At 49.8% G+C, this 22,828-nt stretch overlaps 1 protein-coding gene across 2 annotated transcripts in view; it reads right to left on the bottom strand.

Moving 5' to 3' along the window:
• Positions 1–1,471: 1,471 nt before the first annotated feature.
• The window catches only part of LOC146839558 (MLX-interacting protein-like), a 219,272-nt gene continuing 197,915 nt past the window's right edge, over positions 1,472–22,828 (bottom strand). For both annotated transcript variants that reach the window (XM_085651624.1, XM_085651625.1), the window contains 6 exons: positions 10,244–10,290; positions 7,913–8,029; positions 6,891–7,018; positions 6,536–6,659; positions 5,679–5,808; positions 1,472–2,862 (listed from right to left, as the gene is read on the bottom strand). In XM_085651624.1, coding sequence (XP_085507750.1) covers positions 2,741–2,862; positions 5,679–5,808; positions 6,536–6,659; positions 6,891–7,018; positions 7,913–8,029; positions 10,244–10,290 — 668 coding nt within the window. In that variant the 3' untranslated portion in view covers positions 1,472–2,740. The remainder of the gene's footprint in view (positions 2,863–5,678; positions 5,809–6,535; positions 6,660–6,890; positions 7,019–7,912; positions 8,030–10,243; positions 10,291–22,828) is intronic.

Genomic DNA, 22,828 nt, shown 5'->3' with positions numbered 1-22,828 from the left:
AATACATTCCTTAAAGAGGTAATCTTCTGCATCCCACACTGCCATTACGTGTTTTTACATTGCAGACATGTCTATGTCTCTGCTTAAGTTCACCGTAAGTACATCTTTGGAGTACGTGTCTCAGTATGTCCACTTAAGCATTCTCTCAGCTGATATTCTATGAAAGAATCAGAGGTGAGCAGGTGCCAGAATTTCAGGTCACCTTCTCAATCAGGCCTATTGCGTTTTGTGCTTTTCTACAATTTCTCTGCCAAGGCGTCCATCAACTAAGGTAAAAAGGCTTGTAAGGCCCATATTGGGGCCTTATTGGTTCCCTTTCCCTGCTCTGATGAATAACCAGCATACATCAACAAACAAATGACATTCCACCAGCCTCTCTTTTCCTCACAGACACCCCTCTGGATTCGCTGATCCAACAGCAGATGTTACTCCTTCTCTCACCTGGCGGCCAAAGCCTGGAACGACTTTCCCCTATACCTCAGGTGTGCCGCATCGCTTCAGGAATTCAGAATAAGACTCACAACATGGTTGTTCAAATGAACGGAGCACCGCGACGCAGATAGCAACGCCAGTGCTTTGAGACCCTCACGGATTATTTGCCATGCTTTATAAATACTGATTGATTGATTGATTAATTGACCTCAGTTTAACAAGCATGTAATGATCCCCTCTATCAGAAAAACCTGGGGACCGGGAAGGTCACAACTTATAGGGGAAAGCTTGCCACACTGGAAAAATACTGCTATCTTAATAGTGGCTTGGTCACTCAGAGTCTGTAGGGTTTCTTCTACTCCCAACCTGTGAATCCATTTACCCCCCACGCTCTTCCCACCTCCATCGCAAAGGCACCTCCCCCTCCTAAACCTTGCTTATGGGTGTTTAGATGAAAGTGAATCTGCTTGTCTGACTGGGTTTGGAATGGATTCTCCCCCCAACCCCCCCCCCCCCCCCCCCATATAGTGCGAGCACCTGCCTCTGCTTCAGTCAAAATGCCGCTGACATAGTCTGACCTGTACAGATCCCTGCACTGAAGCAGGGGGTTGCCTCACAGATATAGGTGCGGATTCTGCCCTACACTTGCGTTATCTAATTCAGTTGGTCGTGGGTATCCCCTTGTTTATCCGATTCATGCAAAGAGGTGTCTTTTCCCCACAGCTGTCATTCAGGATTGAACCAAAGGCCCCTAGTAATTTGTGTTCAGAATGATGCTAATTTATACAGACTATAGGGAACCTCTGTCCTTGAGCGCCATATTTGTTCCAGTACAACTGTTTTTTACATTTTAAAAACTATTCTAGATTGAATCCCTAGGCGGCAGGAATATGTAAAGTGTGCAAATATACAATAGCTTTGTGCTGCAAAAAAACCCTCTTTCTTACCTGTGATCACCAGAGCAGACAAAGACACCAGCACTCCTCAAAGATACCGCCCTCTCCACCCCACCACCTCTCCCAAATTACAAAGCCACAGGTTCTTTTATTCTTAAAAAACGTATTTAAAAGGCAGACATGTTTTACATGCATAGTGTTTGCAAAAAAGGTGGCACAGTTTGGACCCCTTTGCTTCCCTGATGACCCTAAATATGCTGAGCACATTAACTTTGTTCTGGACGAATAGTTTTTGAGTGCAATTGGGCCCTTATTGTCCTGCTATTCTTCTGTGTAGTGACCGTCGCAAAAACAAAGGGCAAGGAGCCCTTAAGGCAAGAGATTGGTAGAATCATAGAATGTGAACAACAAACCACCTCCGCATGAGAACGTTTTTTTTTTTAAAAACAGCTTATTTTTCTGTGCTTCAGCGATCACAATTAGCTTAAAAAGAAATATTTCATCGATCATTTCTAAGTTGACCATATTGTAGGTCACTTCTCTTGCTGCATGAACACCTGTAGACTCAGGATTCTTCTCTCATGCATGCACTCCAGCTGCTTCCCCCATGCAATGCGTAGAAGCTGCTTCATCTTGCAGACCTTTACCTAGAGAAGGCCATTAGAGAAGGTTACCCAGTGGCAGCCACTTCTGTCCTGCTGTGTGCTTCTTAAAACCCTTCTTCTCCATCTTGCAGTCTTTGTTCTGTCAGGATAGTGCAGGTGGAAGTGTCCCGATGAAGGCCATTAGAGAAGGATGTCAGTGATAGCCACTTTCTTCTTTCTCTGTACTTCTTGAAGTCCTTCTTATCCTTCTCGCAGTCTTTGTCCTGTGAGGATACTGCAGGTGGAAGTGTCCTGATCTGTCCCTCGTCTGCATTACATGCATTCTGTCCTTCAGCTCATTTTTAGTGATGCCGAGCAGTATCCTATCCTGCAGTGTCTCCCTTTAATTTCCTGGTCAATGTTCCATCACTTAGGGTCTCTTTTGTTCTGTTGTGCAATATCAGCCTGTGCATTCTGTGCACACCTTCTCGCTGTTCTACTCAACTTACTAAATGTGTACCCAAGATGTAGATCACAGGCAGTTATATGTGTAATCTCACGTTCACAGTGTGGGGGGGGCATGGAGCATCCCTCATCTTATTTTCCAGTCTAAAGACTTTAGGATAAGAGGCGAGAAAGCAAGGCAGGCTCCATTGAAGGCAGGTCTCTCCGTGGTCTCTGTTCTGTATGTACTTGCAGAGGGCTGCTGTGCCACCCAGACAGCTCTTCAGTGGCAGGATTTCTGCAGTCATATCTTCCCATCAGTATCTGGTCAGTAGATCCTCACTGAGGGCCAATTACAGGTGTCTCCTTCGTGGCTCAAGCCCACTAGCTGCTCCCTTTGCCCTGGCTGTTCTTGGCAACGGCCTGTCGGGCCTGCTCAGGGAGGCGGCCAGGGTTGGACAGGATAGAGGTCACCTTGATGATCTGAAGGAGTGATGAACTGATGGCTAAAAGGTGAGGGGAAGACAAAAAGGGGTGTGTGAATGAGTGAGAAGGGGGGATGGGAAGGTAGGGGAAAGGGAAAGCATTTACGAATATCGGAGAAAAGCCATAGATTACGAGCATGGAAAAGCCACAAACAAAACGGGAGATAGTTGATGGAGAGGGCAGGAAATATAAAGCAGATGAAGGCGATAAAAGGAGGAAAGACAATGGAGAGTAATACCACCAGAAGTAAAGAGGTACGTGGAGGAAAGATGGCAGAAGATTAGCAGCAAATGAGCAAGACAGCACCAAATACGACACAAAGGAAGAAAAAGAGAGAAGCAATAAGGGAGAGAGAAACAAAAGAAAAATTATGGAAGGAGGACACAATGTGGAAAGACACATTTAGAAATTGACAAAAACAGTGCAACACCAAAAGGGAAACAGCAGGAAAAGAGAAACATGGACAATTAAAGAAGAAATTATTTAACAAAAACAGAAAAAAGAGGATCTCAAGGGAAAGCATAAGTGGATTTCCAAGTGGCAAAAGGCAAAGGCACAGAGAGCAAAGTGTTAGATGTAGTGAAATGAGAGGAGGGTTAAGAGGTGTTGGAGTTGCAGAGGCAAGGGAAAGAGAGTGCAAGAGTCGCAGGAGAGGGTGCAAGAGTCGCAGGCGAGGGTGCAAGAGTCGCAGGCGAGGGTGCAAGAGTCGCAGGCGAGGGTGCAAGAGTCGCAGGCGAGGGTGCAAGAGTCGCAGGCGAGGGTGCTAGAGTCGCAGGCGAGGGTGCAAGAGTTAAACATGAAGAAAAGAGAAGCAAATTGAGGTAGAGTAGGTGAAATAAAAGGGTGACGAATGTTAGCCATATGACAAGAAGAAAGTTGTGCGAATTGGAGGTGTAAAATGGGAGGATGAGTTTGAATAAGGAAAGGGGTCATGCAAGAGAGAAAGAAGGAGGAAAGCATCAATTTAAAAAAAAAAGCTTCAAAGATAAGGGAAAAGGCAATTCAGAGCCAAGCTCAATCATGAGTTACTTTCAGCACACTGGTCAAGAACACTTGCTTTAATGTTTCATACACCCAAGACTCCTAGAGGACCTCCAAAGACACTTAAAAATCTTAAAGACTTCAGCCTCAGAATTAAGGCCCATTGGTGGCTTCAGAAAGCGATGTTGCCGAGCACTTTTTCTGAACTGCCTTGTGTTTTTCCTTCATTGAGCTCGCCTCTATGATCATACAAGCACACTGGAACTGCTCCCAGTATTTAGCATTTTTCATGACTCCAGAGTTATGCTCCGAGATCAAGAGGACACCAAAAGTGTACCCAAAGTCTGAGTGAGAGTGTCTGCCCCTATGTTAACCTAGCCTGTGCGCTGTCTGTCGTGGTAATAGAATTATGGAGTAGGGACTCTGTCCTTTTACCTGTGCCACAGTGGGCAGACTGGCTACTGGGTCTTCCCCATAAACATCCATTCAGTCCCTAAAACTGGGGTTGTCTCACTGATGTTTGGGACATGTCCGAAGGACACCTGGCCATGCATATGGGAAAGTAGAATTATAAAAGGACTGGCAAGTGCTGGAATCTGTTTAACCCAATGTGCATCTTTTGTATACAATTTGCGGCTTCCTTTGGGTTGAGCTGGTACGTGTCCATCTCCCATGAAAGCTGTTGCACCTGGTGGGTGGGTAAATATCAAGCCCATTTCCATTGTCCTTGTGAAGGGTTCCCCTGGGAGAAAATCCTAGACTCTTTGCCAAGTGTCCACATGGAGACCAGATGGAGTTCGGTTGTCATGTGGATTCATCTCTATCAGGTGGCTCAGTTGTCGGGAGGGATGGTTACAACACATGAAATAAAGTAGGGGTGGATTTTACTTCTGCAACAAAGATGGGAACTAGGCTGGCTACACACCCACTCTACACTACGTACAGGAATGCTTCATGATGTCCCAGGCGTAACAAAGACCAAGTAACTCATTGAAGGTCGACTACTCGCAAGGGTACACATAAAGAGACATATGGCCTCTGACTGTTCCTCTACCTTTAGTCATGACCTTAGCTGGGTTGAAAAAGTAGTAGGCACTCACACAAAACGCGTACACTTTGGGGGTTCCTTGGCAACAGAGCTCTGCACTGATAACTACAAAAATGTACATTACAGAGAGAACTTCCAGGTGGCTTGCATGATTACCAACCACACTAAGGAAAAGAGAAGGTCACGCATGGCTGTCTTGATTCGTACAATGGCAGATGGCACAGATTAAACAAAGGAATGCAGAGGACTGTTGCCTGAACCGCACTATTCTGTAGAGATGGCAGATAACTCAAGAGACAGCGTTTCCTTAGATCCCTCCTACAGTGATTAGACATGCTCCCTTGTGAGGGGCAAGAAAACAGAATCACTGGGGGCTGAAAAATCAGGTAGAAACTAAGAAAGATAAAGATGTTGCAAGTATTTGTCTCAAGAACAATTGATGCAGGAAGTGTGAATCTCAGCAAAGGATGGAGGTGTTAAAGAGACACACAGCCTGGTTAAAGCCTGACTGCTGAATGAAAATTTGATGAAATATGCTCCCTAAGACTGTAGAGGTTGGATGCATATGAGAATTTCCCCATGGTGTAGAAACCCTATCCCTGGTGTGGAAGACAGACCCCGGGGTCCACCCTCAGAAATATGGTGATCGCATTAATGAAGTACTGCAGGTGTCCAGAAGAGGGTCAGCTAGGGCACTTACCTCTATCCCTGTAGGTCCTTCAACAACAGGACTGGGTCCCATTGGTGGATCACTGTGTGAACATGAGGGGAGAAACCCGAAAAGAACAAAAATTAAACGTGACATACCTGGTCGCAATACAGGAAGAGCACAGCGCTGCCTGAGCCATGCCAGTACAGAGGGGCGGAACTCCTCAGGACTTGTGGAACTGACAGCCTCCTGGTATGTCTCAAAGAGAGGCCTGAAAATAATACTAAACTAGAAAAGAAAAGAAGTAATATGTTACTTATCCTATTCCACATTGGTAGACAGCAGTCTCCATCCCCCAGTCCTTAGCCCACTAACTCCACACTATGAGAGGCACTTACATCCCTCTGGTCCCACAGTGGGAGAGTCATCTAATCCCTCATTTGGATACAGCCTCCACTCCCCCTCTTGTTCCATCACAGAGACAGCTGCTTCCATACCTCTGATGTACACACTGGGAGAGAGCAGACTCCATCTCACCAACCCCACACTCGAAGAGGTACTTACAACCTTCTGACCCCACAATGGGAAAGTCATCTAATCGCACACTGGCACAGAGACCTCCTCTTCCCCACTTATCCTATTACTCAAAGAGACATCTCTATCCTTCTACCTGTGGGACCGGGGTGCCTTTAAAGCTTTAAGTGTATATAACTGCGCAAAACTCCACGGCTAGCTGCACCCAAGTGTGCATGGACTTTCTTGTCTTTCACTTACATCCGTTAATCAAATAATACCCTCTCCCTTGCATGGTTTTTGACTTAATCTAGAAAGGGGTCCTAATGTCTCAGTACACAATGGAGGGTCCCTCTCACCAGAGGACGTATGTCGTCCCACAAAGACAACCTGAAGGCTTCATGCATTCAACAAGAGTTCTTGTTCTGTTCCACACAGAGAGGAAGGCCCCACTCCTATTAAATTGCTTTTGGTGAAATGCATGCGCAGCGCACCAGCTTACCAGCCAAAACTTCCAATTGTCCAGAGTACGGATTCGCACATAATTTTCATAGAGCTGGTTCAGGTGCTCTGTATGATGAACAATTGTGGGGGCACCAGAGGCCGGCAGCTGCTTCTGAGATTCACTGGTAAGAAGGACAAGACAGAGAAGTCATCAAATCAAGGGCAATCAAGTGCTGCTGCCTGTGTGCCTTCCTCTGTACATTGCCCTGGAACGGGATGTTATAAATACACCTCAACCATGGACTTCTCAATTAAACCATATCCGTTTTAATGTTGATCTGCACAGCAGTCGCTTGGCAGATTTGTAGCCCAAAGCATTACCAAATAATCAGTTCTTCTACCGAGGGGCTCACCTGATGGCGGCATTAAGCTCCTCGATCTCATCTCGAAGGCGCTGAGCATCATCCTGCATGCGCCGACGCTCCTGTTGTAGCCGTGTGATGAACACCACCGACTTCTGAAGCAGCACGGCCTTGCTCATCTGGCCAACAGGGTTGAGGACGAGAAAGCATCATGAGCCAGACGAGGTGAAAGGGTGTTAAAACAAATGGCAGAATGGTAAAAGACTGAAGAGAGAGAGAGAGAGTCAAAGATACACAAAAACAGGGAGAACCTGTGATGCGAGAATGGAGAATTGTAATGAGAGGGGAACAAATGAAAGTATGTGAACATCTGAAACCCAAACCCAAAATAGCAATTATCATGAAATAATAACCTTGGAAAACTGTAATCAGGATATTTCAAGGTTTAGAGAGGGAAGAAAAATGACAATATTGGAGGTGTGGAAGAAATATGATGGTTTTATAGTAAAGGAAGAAAACATCAATGAAAGCTACAAGAATGCATAAAAGGACTTATTATGCTAACTAGATACTACGATTACAAAGTTTTAAGTACCATAAATAAAAATGAATGTAAATAATAAATTTCCCCGTAAGATAAAATAAAATGTTTCAAAATGGACTTCTTAAAAACAATGTTTTATAGTGGGAATGAGGTGCAGACTGATAGGCAGGGAGAGGTTGCGGAGGTGATAGAAAAAGGGTTGTGCAGCATGTTCAGGAGGTTATCAGCAGTAAAAGAGCCACAATACCAGAAATGGTGATGAAAGGACAATCAGAGTGAGTGTTAGGATGGTAGAGGGATGAGCAAGAGGAGGGTTTACACCACCAGGGAATAAAGAGAGTGGTGGCATACAAAATTCCAAATAAAAATTAACAAAAGTACTTTCTTCACTGTCATATTGATCGTTATTTTATAACAAATTTAATATAAATTAAAACAATTGTGTTAATGGCTTCTTTATTTGTATTTTATGGTGACAGCTATCTCAATGTTAGCAGTCTTTCTTTTCCCATAGATTGAGAGTACATACCTTCACTCCTGGTTGTGTGTGCTCTGGATGGACCAGGCTGGCCAGAGCCTCCAGGCCATTGCTAATGTTCATTCTTCTGGCCCGATCAGCAGAGGGTGGGTGCGATCGGCGGCTGCCCTGTGAAGCATAACACACAAGCCTTTACTCAAGCAGGAAGCATGCACTTTTAATAGCTTACTTATCAGGGCAACAACGTAAAGGAACATACTGCACCCCCAGTACTCACCCACCTACAAAAAGTAATGATGCTATAGCAGAGCCAAAACCCTGCTTCTGCTACAGCCTCAGAATGATTGTTCTTAGAGAAGAAACTCTGTCTTTAATTCATCTGTTCTACTGCAGCTACACCATGAAATACACTTAGAACAGCACCAAACAGCACTGTGCTGAGACAGGCACCCTGAACATGGCTTGCTAAAGTAGAGCCGCTCTGCCCTGTGTGCTTTCACTGACCTCAACAATGGAGGTGCTTGATCGCGGGAAGAGTGATGTTCACAAACACAGCCTAACTTTGTTGAAAGGGACCCACCAATAGAGGTGGTGGCACCTGTTCCCTCACATCAGACTCATGCGTCTGCTGCTAGCGGAAGCAATTCTAGTTTCGGGCAGTCTAGTCCTCATGCATGCGTGTGGAGCCTTCCTGCTGGGTCCCCGTGTTCAAGTTCTGTCCAGTCCGCTATCCCTGCAGTCCATTATCCTCATCTGTGGGACATGCGAACAACATAAGTGTCTCATTCGGGAAGGCCTCAATGTAATGTAGTGGGGCGGTAGGTGTGGGGGGTGTTTTCAGCTCTCAACGCTTATCTCTTGATATCTCCAAGACCACCACCACCAGTGCTATTCTATGGACATGAAGCTATTCTTTGGCCTGGGGAGAGGAGTGTTTCACCATTAAGATGCCCTACATACCAGAAACAGGACCATACCCGTGATGGAACTCCTCTGGCTTCTCCTGGTAGCCTGCACCAACTGCAACACCATCACAAATAACATGCCCTCTTACCTATCGGAGAAGATCACCACCTCTGGTGGCTCTCAGCACAGTTGCAGGCAGGACACTGTCAGAAGGTAACACAAGGTAACTGGCCATCTCCTTTAAAGCACTCAGGTCTTGAATGATATGATACCCATGTCTCCACCAAGACGACTCTACACCTGCTCCAATTTACGAGAGAGCTAAAGAAACACCTCTTTAGAAACCACTATGGCATACTTCCCAACAAATTAACAGCCACTTTCGCTCAGAGTCCAGCTACCCCTTCAATCACTCATACAGTGAAGGTGCAAGGGAATACCGGCCAGTTGGTAGAAGGGTGCAGAGACCCTTTAGAGAGCATGTCCGGCTCAGGGGATCCTGCAAGGACTGGATTGCCCTTATCTTTGCCACAGCGCCTTGCACTGTATGTGAGTGGTAGGCATTTTGTTTCTTTCCTACTTTTGAAAAATCAATTGGCTTCCAACATTTTTTTGCCCCACCACCTACTCCATGAACTATCCCGTGTGGCTCAGTCAGTTTGCCTTGCTGTTCTACCTTCAAGTACTAGGCAGATCCCTGAACGGACAACTGTCGCCAGGTGAAATCCCATGAGTGTGTTTATTCTACAGTCAACCTATAGCTGCCCACTGGATACCCGCCCATTGAGGCCATTCTCCCACAGCTTCCGAGTGACCTGGTTCAGCCCTGGTGCTTGGACTGCATACATTATATATGTCCACATTATGATCCCAAATTCTTCAAAGGACAGACGCATCATCAAAATAAGGGGCTACTGGCTGATAAACTGTTGGCATACCACTCATGAACAATCAATTATATTTTGTGGTTTTAAGTTCTGGTAGAAGAAGAAATTTTCTCCACACCCCACAGGATGACACCGACTGTCCAAGGGGAAACTAGAATCGGAACTGCACCCTGACAAGAACATTTCCCCACCAGTCAGACAGGATCAGCTCTACGTTTTCTGTGTCATCAACCTAACAGGGTTCTTAGATAAGTTCCCCTCAGTACATTTTTCACACCAAAGTGAAAAAACAGAGACAAAACATGTAGCGTTACAGAAGCAACAATGCATGGACAAGAGAATCCAGCATCTTAAAATGAAGAATATATGAATGATGTGTGGTCACTTCTCAGGCGAAGGCTGGTTCCCCTGCTTCTAGCATTGCACTGCTCTCTCCTGATATACTACCACCAGGAAACGTCTGTGACCGGGTGTTCTCATTAATATAATCAAAGATCATTCCTCAACTTGAAGGATCCCCCTCGGACCCCAAGAATCAGTGGACTTCCTTCTGCATCAACCCCTGCGTTACTGAAAGAGATCATGTTACCATTGTGGACGAGATGGTTCTGTCTCCCGATGAAGCTTCCTCCTCATCTTTAGACACGCATGAGGAAAGAAATGAGACAAAATTAGGAAATTGTAGCAAACCCTCTGAACAATATACAAAAACAAAGGCGAAGCGCAGCTTGGTCTACGGAGTGATATGATGTGCACGCAGGCAAGGAAGCAGACTCTGTGGTGGAGTCTGGAGGCCCTGATCTGCTGTCAAGATTTAGGAGAAAGGTCTAGTCAGAAAACTCACAAATCTGTACAGATCACTCACAGCTCAACTTCATCACTACTGACAAACCAAAAGTGGACCAGGGAAAGACTCATTTACTAGAGCTCAAACGGAACATGCATAGTTGTTCCAAGGTGTCATGTAAAAACCTCTCTCTACGGTGGTATCTTTACAAACACCAGAGTGACAGATGTGAAAAGTCATAAAAAGATGCGCCGCTCTAAGCACTCATGCTTAATTCTACCTGCTTTCGAACATATTTCGTACACAAAGTTAAAATCATTCTATTTTTTCTTCATATATGTTTAAGGCATGAATTCTTCTAAGCTTCAAACAAATAATAAAATGCTTAGCAAATGTAAAATATACACCGAACTCAGTGTGTAATAAGAGACAGCTACTCATTGGGTCTGCAGGATCCTTAACATTTGTGTATGTCTGCTTTGAGGGAATGCTGAAAGGTGCAGCATCAAGAAGGAAGTCAGACGTGGACATCTTCACATGCACACATCCACGACAAAGCCATTAGCCTTCCTGCACCACTTTCAACTATCTATAGCTGGGCAGGTGGAAACACGAGAAAATGTAGAGCTGAGACAGGAGAGTAAGTGATAGGAACTCTGCATGGGAGTTACCAAGATCAGCAATGTCGGTCTGTTTTGCACCACATAGTGGACCCTACCGCAAAGGAAGAGGCGGATCTGGACAGTAAGAATTCGCTGTTAGTGCTTAGTCAGGGAAATTAATTCTCCCCAATGGTATTATTTTTGCCTGACACTGAGTACTAAAGATAATCTGGAGAGCTGGCATGGACAGGCTCGGGCTTCTTTGTGTGTGCAACAACCCAACATTGACTCTTCTGTAATTGCTGTCGAGTCCGACTCATGAGTGGCATCTCTTGCCGCTTTCCTCGCCGATGCCAACTGGTCGCCGATGCTATAATCATACACAAAATCCTGCTCTAAACCAGGATACACATCATGAGCATCCCCTAAACCACACCTTGGTTCAATGCTTAGGTACCAGTTGTCAAATTCTGTACATCTTGGGTGCTCCTATCCTTAATTAAAACATTAATAGAGAAAATATTTTCTTTTTCAAAAAAGTGTCTGTCCCCAGTACATAAATAGGTTTCATACGTTTCTCACACCAAGAGTTTTAGCACATCATGTACAAAAAAAATATTATGTACAAAAAATATGTGAAGGAAGTGGAGACACCTCACGGAAGCACCACCATGGGAGCTACTGATAGGTTCTCATCAGTGTGCTCCGATTATCATCATTGGCAGCCTCCACAACCCAAAGTCTGCTAATGATGTTCATCCTGGTTTAGAGCAGGTTTTTGTGAATGATTATAGCGTTTGAGTGGAGGGCGACCTGCGCTTTATCCCTCTATCGCTCCTTTTGCGAAGGACGTAGCCGATGCTGCCTTCTGCGTCTCACTCTTCTCCCTGCACCGGGTCATTCCCCTCTTCCTTGCTGGAGAGGCCTACGTCTTTCAGGGATTCTCGCGGCTTGTGGGCACTAGCAATGCTGTGGTGAGTTAGGCACCGTCTGAGTGTTGCCTTGAGAGCCATTGGTACAAGTTCGGCTCAGGCTTCGCAGTCCTCGTCGCTGTGGTTCTTCAGAGAAACAGGTTGCAGACCTCGTGTGGATCCCTGTGCGTGAACTTGTGTTGGTAATTGGAGATAGAATTTAAAGGGGTGTTTTTCATGTCCCTTATCTGCCTCCCTCCCCTAAATTCTCTGTCCCAGTGGTGCTCACCGGCGGGATCCCATCAGGACCAAGAAGGCTTCCCTTCTTGTGCTCTCCGGTGATCTTTGTTGTTTTCCTGTGAGAACTCGCACCATTTTCTCCGGGTCTTCCAAGATCCTTTGGGGTTCCCCTAGCATGCCTCCGGAACCAACAGCTGAATAACTAATCTGAAGATGGCAAGCACACATGGGGACTTTCTGGGTGCACATTTGACGTCGCATGAGGGATGGACTTATCACCAACTGATGGCCAACGACACCCGTGAAAAAAAGAGAATTCCAGACCCAACCACTAGATGGTGGAAAAATACACAGCATGAGAATCAAGAAAAGGATTCATGCTACAAAACTGCTGCAAAACACCAGGTTGCTAAGAATAAGTGTAAAAAGGTGACCGTTGTGACCTAGGCTTCCTGTCTGTTCGCATCCAAGGAGGTGGGTAGGGTGCATGTTCTACAGCACTACAGGCTGCAAAGTGACTGCAACAGAGAAGTAAAGTTTCCAGTTTGCAGCCTCTGCTTCTGCACGCAACACATGATGTCATAGGCTAAAAAGCAGAGATTTATAAAGCAGTGACTCGCGAGCAGAAGTGACAGATATTTACAACAACAATATAAGTACTCTTTCCCAGACCCCTGCTTTTGAAGGGCATGAATGTCTACCCAATAAGGTTTGGTAAACGTGTGGATTGATAACTTGGTAGCAGCCTCACGTGTATCTGCTAGTGGTATATGGTATAAGGACACCATTGTGGTTACTGAGAGCGGAATGAGCTCTAGGTACATCATGAAGTGCGTTTGCCCACCAATCCTCCTGGCAAGCCCTGCCTTAACACTGCTTTACTGATACTGTTGCCAAGATGTGGCTGGTCAAAGACAACACATTTTTCTGATAGTCAAAAGTGTAAAGCCTCTTCTGATAGCAATTGTTGTTCGGGGGAAAAGATGCTAAATAATAGATGAACATGAAATGGTGAGGCGACTTTTAAATAAACAATCATTGGCAAAGACAATAGTTTTCGCCTATACAAGAGTTAGTGGTTTTGTCAACGTGTTTTTGCCATGTTGTTCACTAGTATGGCTGCTGTCCAACATGGATAAAAGTTATTGGCGTGGAGTGTCCTAGAGTGGATGGATGGGAGTAGAGTGTCATAGACTAGATTTGTTGGAGTAGAGTGCTGTAGGTGGGAGTAGAGTGTTGTGGAGCTGGATTGGAGTGGGGTGGATTGGATTGGATTGGGGTGAGGGGCGGTGGATTGGACTGGAGCGGGGCAGATTGCTTTGGATTGAGTGGATCAGATTGTTTTGGACTGGAGTGGGGTGAATTGGAGTGGGGCAGATTGGGATGTTTGGAGTGTGTTGAATTGCATTGGGGTGAGTGACTTGAGTTTGAGTGGAGTGGGGCCGATTGGTGTTGGGTTAGGTGGGGTGGACTGGCGTGGACCGGAGTGGCTTAGATTGGGGGGTACTACACAATTATGTGTTAAATCATAATTTCAGAAAATACACATAAGAAAGAAACAATGTTGCTTTGCAATAAAATAATCCTCATCTTTTGAGAACCGCATGCAAGAGAAAAAATAAAAGACAAGCATTGGCATAGCCAATAGGTCTCGCCTTTGGGACCTTATGTGTTTAGCCAGAACTTTTGGCTATGTTGTAGAGCATTGTGGCTGCTGTGCATCATGTTGAAAAGTTATAATAAAAAGTGTTAAGCATTTTTGTTACCTTTATAGAAACCAAGACGACATTATATACAAATGAACAACCTGATTAAAAAAAATTTAACATAAAAAATGTCTTCTAGTTTTTTTGTACTTGCACTGGTGGCAACTTCTTCCTGCCTGTTCTCATGCTTGTTTGTTATAATTTGTTTTGTTATGGGGGAGCGGGACATAATTAATGGGGGAGTGGAGGTTGGAAAACAGTCATTTAATTAGAACACGAGCAGCGGACGGACACTAGGGGAGAATCAACAGATGCCAGATTCCAAGGGCAGACTGACGTGATGCTTAGGTGATGATTAGGTGGTGTGCTGATGCAAAATGGTGGAGGTGAGTGATGTTTGGTGCTCAGGTGGTGCTACTATATGGTGTGGATTGGAGGTACCGTGTGGATTGTGGAGTTGAAATATGTTGTTTGGTGTGTAATTATGTGGTGTACATTGGAAATGTGTGGAGTTGAATTGTGTAGCCTGGAACTGTGGTGTTGAGTGAAATTATGCTTAGTGAAATTGTGTCATCGTGTGGAGTGCATTTATGTTGATTGGTGGTATGTGGCATAGAGTGCATTTATGTGGAGAATTAAACGCAATCACAGACATGCCTATATCAACCACAGCCTGAACTTCAACCTCCCGTCGAGAAGACTGGGCTTTGCCTCCCTATCACTTGCCCGCACTCCCCGCATATACCAAAGCAGAAGTAGACGATGCTTCTGTAAGAAAGTACCCTCTTTTTGCATGGTTGCCCCCACTTTTTGCTAAACTGCTGATGTGCTTTGACTGAGGGTGCCCTGGGCTCCTGCCAAACAGGTACCCAGAGCCTATGTTCTTTGCCTAAAACTGCGTTGAAAACAAAATCCAGGGGGCGTGGCTTAGGCAAGATGGCCGATCGGACGTGATCCGAGTCGGCTCCCGCTTCAACCCCGGACTTACCCCGGCTGCGGAGCGGTTCCTGGCTCCCTGGGTGGGACGAACGCCCTTCTGATGTGTGTCTGAGCGGAGGGGCACCGGTGGACCAGGGCGAATGCCGATCGGCGGCAAACTGGAGGCGCCTGAGACCCGCGACTGCGGCGGGGCTGCGACGGACAAAATGGCGGCGCCCGCCGACGGCCCGGATCTTCGCGCCAGGCGCGACTGACGCACTGCTGTGCCCGACCGGACGAGAGGATCCGGGAGCCTGGAGGGGCCGTGAACGGGGCGGACGCGGTCCAGACGGGAGTCCTCCCGAGGCGGCAGAAGTTGAGGAGGCGGGGCCCCGGGGACACGGGGACCCGGCCGCTGGGGCCTCCTGGTGCAGGACGAGGTGCTGGAGCAGTTGAGGCACGGTGAGGAGCGGGACTGTGCGATCCCGGGCGGCCCCCTGGGAGAGAGTGCGCCGGCCTGGACGGAGGGGGCGGAGTGATTGCTGATGGGGCACCGTGGGGGTCTCTTCGGTCATGCGGTGCTGCTTGGTGCGGCCCTGACGGCGGGGGCGCCCGGGAGGCCTCCGGCTGTGACCTGTTAGCGGCGCGCCCTCCCCGTGGGGGGCAGTGGACAGAGACTGTCGGGAGCATACGAGCGCCGGACGAGGGTGCCTGAGGTGGGTCGTCCAAGCGAGCGTGGAGCCTGGCGAGTCCCGACGGTGGCCTTGGAGTGGGGGGCCAGGAAAGACAACAGAGCGCTATCAGGGCAGTCCGAGGCCCCGGGGGCAATTCGGGGGCCGCCTGCTCGGGCGAGTCGGTGGTCGATCTGGTGGGGGGCGACCCTATGCCGGCTAAGAAGGGTCAGGCTAAACGCAACGCCTCCGTGACCGCCTTCTTCGGGCCGGCGGACAGGGGGCCGCCTGGGGCACTGGTGGTGCCGGCGGACACAATGGCACTGACCAAAGAGGATCTCCTGGCCTCGCTGAGAGATTTCCAGGTGGAGCTGCGGGAGGAGATTGGCCGGGATACCCAACGCTCGATTGATCAGTTGCGGACAGACCTGCGGGACCAGCTGTCCGGCCTCCGACAAGACGTTGACGCGGTGGGCACACGAGTGGTGGAGTTGGAGGCCCGACATGAGAGCCTAGACGGCAGGTATGCGGATCACTCGCGGCGGATACAGGCCCTCCAGGATCAACTGGCGCAAACCCAACTCAAGGCGGAGGACCTGGAGAACCGCGCCCGACGTGATAACATACGCGTCCGCCACTTGGAGGAACGAGCGGAGGGCCCGGACTTGGAGGCCTTCCTGGAGGGCCTCTTCGCGGAGGTGGTGAAGCCGCAGACCCTCAAGATCAAGCTTGACCGGGCACACAGGGTGGGCTTCTTGGCACCGGGAGACAAGCGCAGGCCGAGAGACATACTTGCTAAATTTCACTCCTACAAAGTCAAGGAGGCTGTGCTGGCGGCGGCCCGGAGGTCCTCGGAGGTGTCGTTTCAGGGGTTTACATGCGCGCTCTACCAAGACCGATCACCGGCGACGTTGGCGAGGCGCCAGGCCTTCCGGCCACTGACGACCAAATTGAGAGCGGAGCACATCAGGTATCGTTGGACTTTCCCCTTCGGCTTATCATTTGAATACCAGAATAAGCAACGAACTGTGACAGACTTGGCGGCCGGCAGGGCCTTGCTGGGTCTTGCCGGTCCAGAAGATGAGCAGGTTGAGGGGGGAGCAGCACCGGCTGGAGGCACCGGGTCACTGGTCGGAGAGTGGGCCACGGTGGGACGCGCCCCTCCCCGTTGACTCTGCAGGCGACGCCGCTTGGAGAATGCTTTACCCAATGGACGGAGTCCTCCGTTCTGGTTACGAATTCTGAAGGCCACAACTAGTGGCGGCCCCAGCGGGGCGGAGGGCCGATGCCCAAGAAGGAGGGTCGCTGGGTGCGGGCCTGCGAGAGGGGGCCTGGTGAGGGGCCCAGGAACTACCGTTGAGGACGTTTTCCTCATTACTTACTATGCATAGTGTTATTGTTGCGGCCGGGGTGGGGGGGGGGGGGGGGGGGAACGGGTTGCCGTGCCCCACGGGTACTTACCACGTGAATGTTGGGAAGTAATGTGGTATTTGGGCTTTGTTTATCTCTTTCTCATTTTTTCCTTTTTTCTTTCTCTCCTATTCTTTTCTTGACCCTGGGGACGGGAGGTTGGGCTTCGGGCGGGGCTGCTGAGAGTGGCAGGCAATCCATTACATGATGGCGGTAACCCTAGGCTCCTGGAATGTACAAGGGCTCAATTCCCCCCAGAAGCGACAGAGGGTGCTGAAGTACATATCTGACCGGCACTTAGATGTAGTGGCATTGCAAGAGACGCATCTCCGTAGGGGGGACGAACAGAGACTGCGACATAGGTCGTACCCACTCATGTATAGCTCGTCAACTACCGCTAAACACAGAGGGGTGGTGTTACTGTTTCATAGCGGGGTAAAGTTCCAGCCATTAGAGGTCTGCGCAGACAAGGCGGGGAGGTGGGTGATGGTAAAAGGGGTCCTGCGGGGGCAGACATGCACCTTTATATCACTCTACGCACCCAACACGGGCCGGGCGGGGTTTCTGTCCACTTTTTGCTCGCGGCTGGAGCAGTTTGCGGAGGGCTCGGTGGTTCTGATGGGGGATTTTAACTTGGTGTGGCGAGCGGAGCTGGATAGTTCGCACTCACAGAGAGCGGAGTCGGGGGCCTTTTCGGCGGCTGCGAAACATCGCTTCTCGGAGCTAGGCTTATGCGACGCATGGCGCACCTTGCATCCCTCCACGAAGGATTATACCCACTTTTCACATGTCCACCAGTCATACGCCCGGTTGGACTATATCTTCATCAATCGCTTTCTGTCGGGGTCACTACGAGATGCGCAGATCCTGCCGCTCTCCATCTCCGACCACAGTATGGTTACAATGACGCTTCACTGGCCGGGCCCTCGGGAGCCTCAGCGGAAATGGTATTTCCCCGCTTCCCTTACCAGGGATATAGTCCTACGCGCATCGCTACGGGAGGCTATAGATGACTATTTTGCCCTCAACAGCGCAGGGGAAACCTCGGAGCAGACGCGATGGGACGCCTTCAAGGCGGTACTCAGGGGCAAGTGCATCGCACTCAACTCCGCGCTTAACCGGCAGCGCGCAGCGGAGCGAGAACGCCTGGAGGAAGAGTTAGTGGCAGCGGAACAGGCCCATAAGGCTAAGCCTTCTCGCCTTACTTTGCGACCCCTTACGGCGCTGAGGGGCAAACTCAAGTCAATCTACGCTAACAGGGCCGAACTTACCCTCCTGCGGCTACGTCACACCTCATACAGCCAGGGGAACAAGGTGGGGAGACATCTGGCCAGGCAGCTCCGAGTTAAGCGGGACAGGGAATATATCGAGGGGGTGCGAGATGCCGCGGACGTGGTTGCTCACTCGGATGCGGGCAAGGCGGACTGCTTCCGCTCCTTCTATAGTGAGCTCTACTCGGCGGACTCCCTGGACGGCCCAGCACAGGACGATTATCTGCGGGAGCTACCACTCCCTCAAGTTACCGCGGCTGCCAATGCGGACCTCTGCGCTCCCATCTCCCTAGAGGAGGTTACCAGGGCCATAATGGCGCTTAAACTGAATAAAGCTCCTGGGCCCGATGGCCTTACAGCCCTTTTCTATTGTACCTTCGCACCGGACCTAGCCCCACGCCTGCAATCGCTGTTTAACGCTATCGTCGCTCAGGGGGTGGTCTCCACGTCCATGGCGGAAGCGGTTATTACGGTCATCCCCAAGCCGGGGAAACCCAAGGATCACTGTTCTTCATACCGCCCGATCGCATTGTTGAACCTAGACGCTAAGCTATATTCCTCGATTTTGGCGGCTCGGCTTAGCCCGCTCATGGCAGCCCTGATCCACCCCGACCAATCTGGTTTCATTCCAGGGAGGCAAACGCACGACAATACACGGCGCATAGTGCATCTTATGGAAAAAGCTTCTAAACGTCACCTGCCGGCCGTCCTGGTCGGGCTGGATGCCGAGAAGGCGTTCGACCGGGTGGATTGGGGCTTTCTATTTTCCACCATGCGGCGGATAGGCTTTGCAGACGCCTTTATCGCAATGGTTCGGGCCAATTATCGACTCCCTACGTCGCGAGTCCAGGTCAATGGGACCGGCTCGGCCCCGTTCGCCCTCTCGCGGGGCACCAGACAGGGGTGCCCTCTGTCCCCCCTCTTGTTTGCCCTGAGCATTGAGCCTCTGGCGATGGCCGTTCGACTTAATCCGCAGATCGCGGGTATTCCGTTCGCAGGGGAGGACCATAAGATCTCCCTCTTCGCGGATGACGTGCTTCTGTCCCTCACTGACCCCTTCGTGTCGCTACCGACGCTCCATACCGAACTGCAGCGCTATGAGCGGGTGGCGGGGTTCAAGATTAACCAGGATAAGTCATACATCCTTAATCTTACGCTTCGAGACGAGGAGTTATCGCGCCTTCGGCGGTGCACACGGTACCGCTGGGCGGCTACCTCGCTCCAATACTTGGGAGCTCAACTTACCCCCTCAGTCGATGACCTATATAAGGCCAATTTCCCCCCACTCCTTGCACAAATCAAGGCCGAATTAGCGCGCTGGAAGCCCCTGTTTATTTCCTGGATGGGGCGAATTCACTCGCTTAAAATGACGATATTGCCGAAGTTGCTCCATTTGTTCCAGGCCCTCCCCATTGAGGTCCCTCGTTCCTTTTTCTCGACTATGCGCTCCCTCTGCTCCCGCTACATCTGGCAAGGGGGCAGAGCACGGCTGGCATTCTCCTTGTTGCGGAGGCCTCGCTCTGCGGGCGGGGCAGGCCTCCCCGACTTCTATCTCTACTATAAGGCGGCTCAATTGCGCGTTTTGATAGAATGGTCGAAGAGGGAATCGGATAAACAGTGGCTGCATATGGACAGGTCGGTGGCGGGTCGGACGATTTGGGATCTGGCATGGCGCCCGAAACGGGATAGACCGGGAAACGCGTACATCAGCACACCCACTAGGACAACGTTGCGGGTGTGGGACACCCTGGCCTCGGACGAGCGGTGGACCTCTTTCCCTTCCCCTCACACTATTCATGGGCTGGCGGCTTTTCCCCCGGCGCTTCTCAGAGGGTCATTCGCTGCGTGGGAGGAGGGGGGGTGCTTAATGGTTGGACATCTTTTTAAGGGGACCCGGTTGATGACCTTTTCCGAATGTAGGGCTGACTTCAGCCTCCCACACACCGAACACTATCGCTATCTCCAGCTTAAGCATTGGCTTCAGTCACGGGAGCTCCAGGCAGCGATCCACCGGCCCCAGACACCCTTTGAAAAATTTGTGCGCACTACCACGGCCATGAGGGGGGCAATCTCCTTTCTTTACGGCCACCTTGTGGCCACTGTCGTCTCCCCGTCACCGCGATACAAGGCTAAATGGGAGGCGATGCTGCTGCGACCACTCGAGGAACGGGAGTGGGAGGCGTTATGGTCGGATATTTCTAAGCACAACCACTCGATAGAATTACGGGAGGCGCACACGAAGGTAATGGCGGATTGGTATCTGTACCCAGATAAACTGCGGCGTATCTTTCCAGGCACCTCTGATCGCTGTTGGAGGGGTTGCGGGTTGCTGGGGCACTTTGAGCACATTTGGTGGATGTGTCCTACGATCCGCCCCTTCTGGGAAGAGATCTTGGCGCACATTAAATCTATGTTGGGTTACCCGATCCCCACCTCCATGGCGTCGGCGTTGTTGGGCCTTCGAGATCCTGCCCTGCGCTACCAAACCAGAGCGGATAAGGCCGTGATGTGGCTGTGCTTGGGGGCGGCGAAGGTGGCCATTGCGGCCAACTGGAAGAAACAGACGGCGCCCACGGCCTCGATGTGGCATGCCCGCCTCTGGAGACTCTTGAGCTTAGAGAGAATGTCGGATATCTTCAGGGACGACTATGCCACGTTTGAGCTCAAATGGGGTCCGTTGGTGTCGTTTCTTTCTAGAGGCCTGCCGGCGGCGGTTTGTCCACCTCAGCTTAGAGGCCTGCGGCTGTTCCAATTGTAGTTGGCCGCGGTGGTTTTAGGTGACACCCCCTGCCTGTGTGCCCCGTGGTGCCGGGGGTTCCTGGGTGGGCCCCTGATGGGTCTGCACGTGGGACGGACGTCTCTCCTCCCTTGACATAGCGGCGGACCTTCGGGTCCGGCGACCGGAGTCCCCCCCCCTGTCTCCATCTTTCTCCCTTTTCTTTCTCTATCTCTCTCTCTTTTTTTTTTTCTCCTTGTTCTTGGTTTTCTGGTTCTTTCCAGACTTGGGGTTGGGGTGTGGGAGGAGGGAGGGGGGTGAGGGGAATTGGGGATATGGGTAAATTGCAAGTGCAGCCTTATGCCAGGGTGCCAGCGGGACTGTTTGGCGCAGCCTTTTGTAGTGCCGGACCGGCACGGGACTGTTAGTGTTTGATGGACGCTCGTTGAAGGTCTCTGGGGCACGTTGCCCGGGCTTGCTTCCTCTTCTTATCTTGACTTTTCTGTAACCCTCCTATAGCGACTGCTACGATGGGGGAGGCTTGCCCTTTTGTGGGTTTGACTACGGGCGGGTGCATTGTGGTTGTATTCCCTCTCGTTGGTTGGGCCATGCAGCTATGACACTTTTGCCATGGCATGGTTTGTATGTCATTCTTTCACTTGTGGCTAATAAAAACAATTTTGACAAAAAAAAAAAAAAAAATCCAATTTGCATCTCTGGCCAAAGGTCAGCCCCTTGTAAATGGTACCACAGGTACCAAGGGCACTGTGGCCAGGAAAGGCCTCTAAGGGCTGCAGCACTTATTGTGCTTAGAGGTCCTGTACCTTTACACTCACACACTGCCTTTGCAGGCTGCGTGTCTTGGTGCAGAACAAAGTGAAGAGTCAATATGTGCCATACCTACAACCCACTGCCCTGGCATAAATCAGCCACCCTTCTAGCTGGGTGCATTATACCAGTGGTGAGGGTACAGATGCATGAGCCCTGTACCCCTACAGTGTCTAGACCAATTCTTAGACATTGTCAGTGCAGTAATGCCATTAAGAGTATATGGTGCTGGGAGTTTGTCATTACGAACTTTACAGCACCATAATGGCTTTACTAAAAACTAGGAAGTTTGGCATCAAACTTCTCAGCACATCAAACCCGCACTGATGCCAGTGTAGGATTTAATGAATAATGCACGCAGAGGGCATCTTAGAGATAACCGCTGAAAAAGTACCAGCCACTGGTAGGTTCCCTGACTGGTACCCACCAACCTGCTACCACGAGACATGTTTCTGGACCCTTGGGGTGGGAGCCTTCGCTCTCTGAGCCCAGAAGCAAAACCTTTCCTGGGCGGAGGAGGTCATACCTCCCCCAGGCCAGGAAGAGCCATTTATGGCAGGGGAGCATCAAAGGCCTTGCCGCCTTTGTAATGCGACTCCCATCCTCTCTTGCTATCAGTAGCAGGCCCCTTTCCTGTCTACCCTCCTTTTCGGTGCTAAGACAGGCGGGAAAAATAAGCCAGCTCAGAAGGTGTGCCCACATCTGCCAACCCCACCCCTCAGGTGGGGAGGCGAGGTAAAGTCCACTCTTCAGTGCCCGCCATCTTGCAGATGGCAGGCACTCTCCAATCAGGATTAGGGATTGTGCCCACTCCCCCACGTGGGGCGAGTACACCAAGCAACCCTTATGGTGTGGTTGTAAGTCAACGTTTTCGGGCCAGCTGCCCTAGTGGTAGCGTAGGCTAAGCAGTCTTTGAGGCTAAACTCGTTTAAGCGTGTTAAGCAAGCTGTTTCACCATATGTAACCCCCCTTTATACCATTGAAAGGACACCACACAGATATATATTCAAAACATATATGCATTTATTACTCAAAGTATCCCCTAGACTCTTTATGAGCACAGGAGCACAAATCGTTAAACAAGAAAGTATCACAATTTACAGAAGTTGCACCT

The sequence above is a fragment of the Triturus cristatus genome, chromosome 4_1 (genome assembly GCF_964204655.1).
Source record: "Triturus cristatus chromosome 4_1, aTriCri1.1, whole genome shotgun sequence".
In the NCBI taxonomy this organism is placed as follows: domain Eukaryota; kingdom Metazoa; phylum Chordata; class Amphibia; order Caudata; family Salamandridae; genus Triturus; species Triturus cristatus.
This window is presented reverse-complemented; position numbering and strand designations above follow the sequence as displayed.